Source organism: Propithecus coquereli, unplaced genomic scaffold (genome assembly GCF_000956105.1).
Source record: "Propithecus coquereli isolate 6110/MARCELLA unplaced genomic scaffold, Pcoq_1.0 Scaffold267, whole genome shotgun sequence".
Taxonomy (NCBI): domain Eukaryota; kingdom Metazoa; phylum Chordata; class Mammalia; order Primates; family Indriidae; genus Propithecus; species Propithecus coquereli.
Genome location: NW_012148252.1, coordinates 3,697,362 through 3,699,608, shown reverse-complemented (window position 1 = coordinate 3,699,608; position 2,247 = coordinate 3,697,362). Strand labels below are relative to the sequence as shown.

Below are 2,247 nucleotides of genomic sequence, written 5' to 3'. Positions count from 1 at the left end.
TATAGGCTTGTGTACTCACATGTTTCTGTTTCAATGACTCAGCTCTATCATGGTGGTGGGAAAGCAGCCACAGACAATACATAAATGTATTGGCATGGATGTATTTAAATAAAAATTTATTTTCAAAAACAGGTGGCCGGCCTATAGGTCACTGTTTGCCAACCCCTGGTCCAGACAATCAACAAAACAAGAAGTCAAGCCCTGATTTGGCAATTGCAGATTTCCAGTGTATATATACGTCCACCATGACCAACTTCAGTCAGTGTCTTCATGTCACTGAAGTCAGGTGTAGCTGTATTTTGTTGTGTTTGCATATTATATCTGCATTTCTATTATACAGACAAAAGTGATAAATGACCTAAGAGTAAGAATAATAGCAAATAATTACAAACAGATGAGTTCTGAGTATTTATTATCTTTGGTTTTAACATAATTTAATATTATTTACTTACTATAACTTATTTAATTATAAGTTTATATAGTTTAAGTTTTAATAAACTAAATGACTGTGTTTAACAATCAGTTTACATAATCCCTGAAAATGTAACAATTGGTTCTTGTGAGCTGGTAGGACTGGCTCCAGCACACCACTGTGAGAGAGCAGAAATGTTGGTCATTGGAGATTCCGTGAGAGTGCCTGGTCCTAAGGAGGAGATCCTTGAACCAGAAAATAAATCAGGAAATAGAAACTCTGGTTTATCAAAGACTTACCTTTCATTCTTTGTAGAAGGGTTCCATAGCCCAAGTCATACTGGTAGGTGAGGATAAAGCTTAATGGAACAATAGGGATCAGGAGGCCTGGCTTTTTACTTTTTATTGCTCTGTTTCAGAAAAAAAAAAAAAAAACAATATCAAGAAATAACCTGTAAACACGTATCTCTATATTTAAAGAAAAAAAAATTACCTGCTTTTTTGGAAGAATATCCTTGATTTCAGAAGTTCTTTAATTCATTTGAATCTTCTATGGAAATAAGATTTCCTTACCCAATATCCCTCACCAGATTCTGCAGTTCTCAACGGCAAGGTCTATGACTTGCTCAACTTTATTTGACTTTGAAGCTCAGATCCCTTGTTTTTAAAATGGGTAAGGATTAGTGCCTACCACTTAGGGATTGTGGAGATAAACTTGTAGGGGTCTTTTATCTTGGTGTCAAGTCAGTCCTCCAACTTACGAAGTAGAGAAAAAGACAGAAGAAATCTAAGAAACTAAAGGCAGAATTAACTATTACTACCCTGCTTCTTCAGAGTTAGCCCCAAGGACTAAGCAACAAGAGGCTACGTATATGCTATTTAGACCAAAGTCCTACCTTGGCCAACTTAATGATATTATGGCAATAGAAAAGACAAAGAGAAGTAAATTATTTAAGAAAAGTTTAAAGTAAATAGCAAACATACCCAGCTGTTAAAGAGATGGCTGTAATGCCAAAAAATGTTCCAAAATATTTGATGAATTCCCGAGACCAAGCAATCTGCATGGCCATTTGTCTTTCCCTCATTTCATTCTGCATCATTAGCTGCCTTTCCAGCTGAGGACAAAACAAAAGACGAAGTATGATTACTCATCTTTTGAATCGGAACAAAGAGTTAACAATCTGTTCTTTCACAGGGTTTTCATTCTCCAATGCTTTAATTCATCTTTTTTAAAAAAAAAATCTCTATAGATTTTGACTGAAGTCCCCTTCGACAGCTATTGCTAAGTGTCACCTTGGCAGTGAAATCTCCCTAGAATACATAAAGAATAGATACCAATAGTTTGCTTCTACATCGTGAGGTCTTGACTGCATGTGGTCTGGAGCTGTAGCCGAGCCTCAAAGATATGTCCAGCTTTTTCTATTACATGTGAAGAAAGATCTATGAGTCTTTAAATGCAGATATATCTTATTGGTCTTTATTACTACCACTTGCATGGAAATCTACCTTCCAAATCTATCCCATTCCAAACTGAAATTTACTTGGAGTATCAGGTCCATATCACACCATGATATGATAGGAGAAGGGGGTTATTTTGAGACATCAATAAATATTTTTCTTTGTCACATTTTTCTTGTTGCTTCAAGTCCCTCACCATTTTGGTAAGTGCCTTTCACTGCTTTGGAACTGAAGGCAGAATACAGCCCAGAACACAAGAGGAGACTAAATTTCTGAATGGATTTGTACAAAGTACACAGGAGAAGCAACAGTTTGAAGAGCCAACCCATTATTTGAAGAGAGTCAGATTCTTGACAGAGAAAAGCAGGTTTTTTAAAT

The 2,247-nt window shown here is 36.0% G+C and overlaps 1 protein-coding gene across 4 annotated transcripts in view; it reads right to left on the bottom strand.

Moving 5' to 3' along the window:
* The window catches only part of PLGRKT (plasminogen receptor, C-terminal lysine transmembrane protein), a 63,497-nt gene that overhangs the window by 2,259 nt on the left and 58,991 nt on the right, over positions 1–2,247 (bottom strand). For all 4 annotated transcript variants that reach the window (XM_012647387.1, XM_012647385.1, XM_012647386.1 and 1 more), the window contains exons 4-5: positions 1,396–1,526; positions 712–821 (exon numbers count right to left, since the gene is read on the bottom strand). In XM_012647387.1, the coding sequence (XP_012502841.1) occupies positions 712–821; positions 1,396–1,526 (241 nt within the window). The remainder of the gene's footprint in view (positions 1–711; positions 822–1,395; positions 1,527–2,247) is intronic.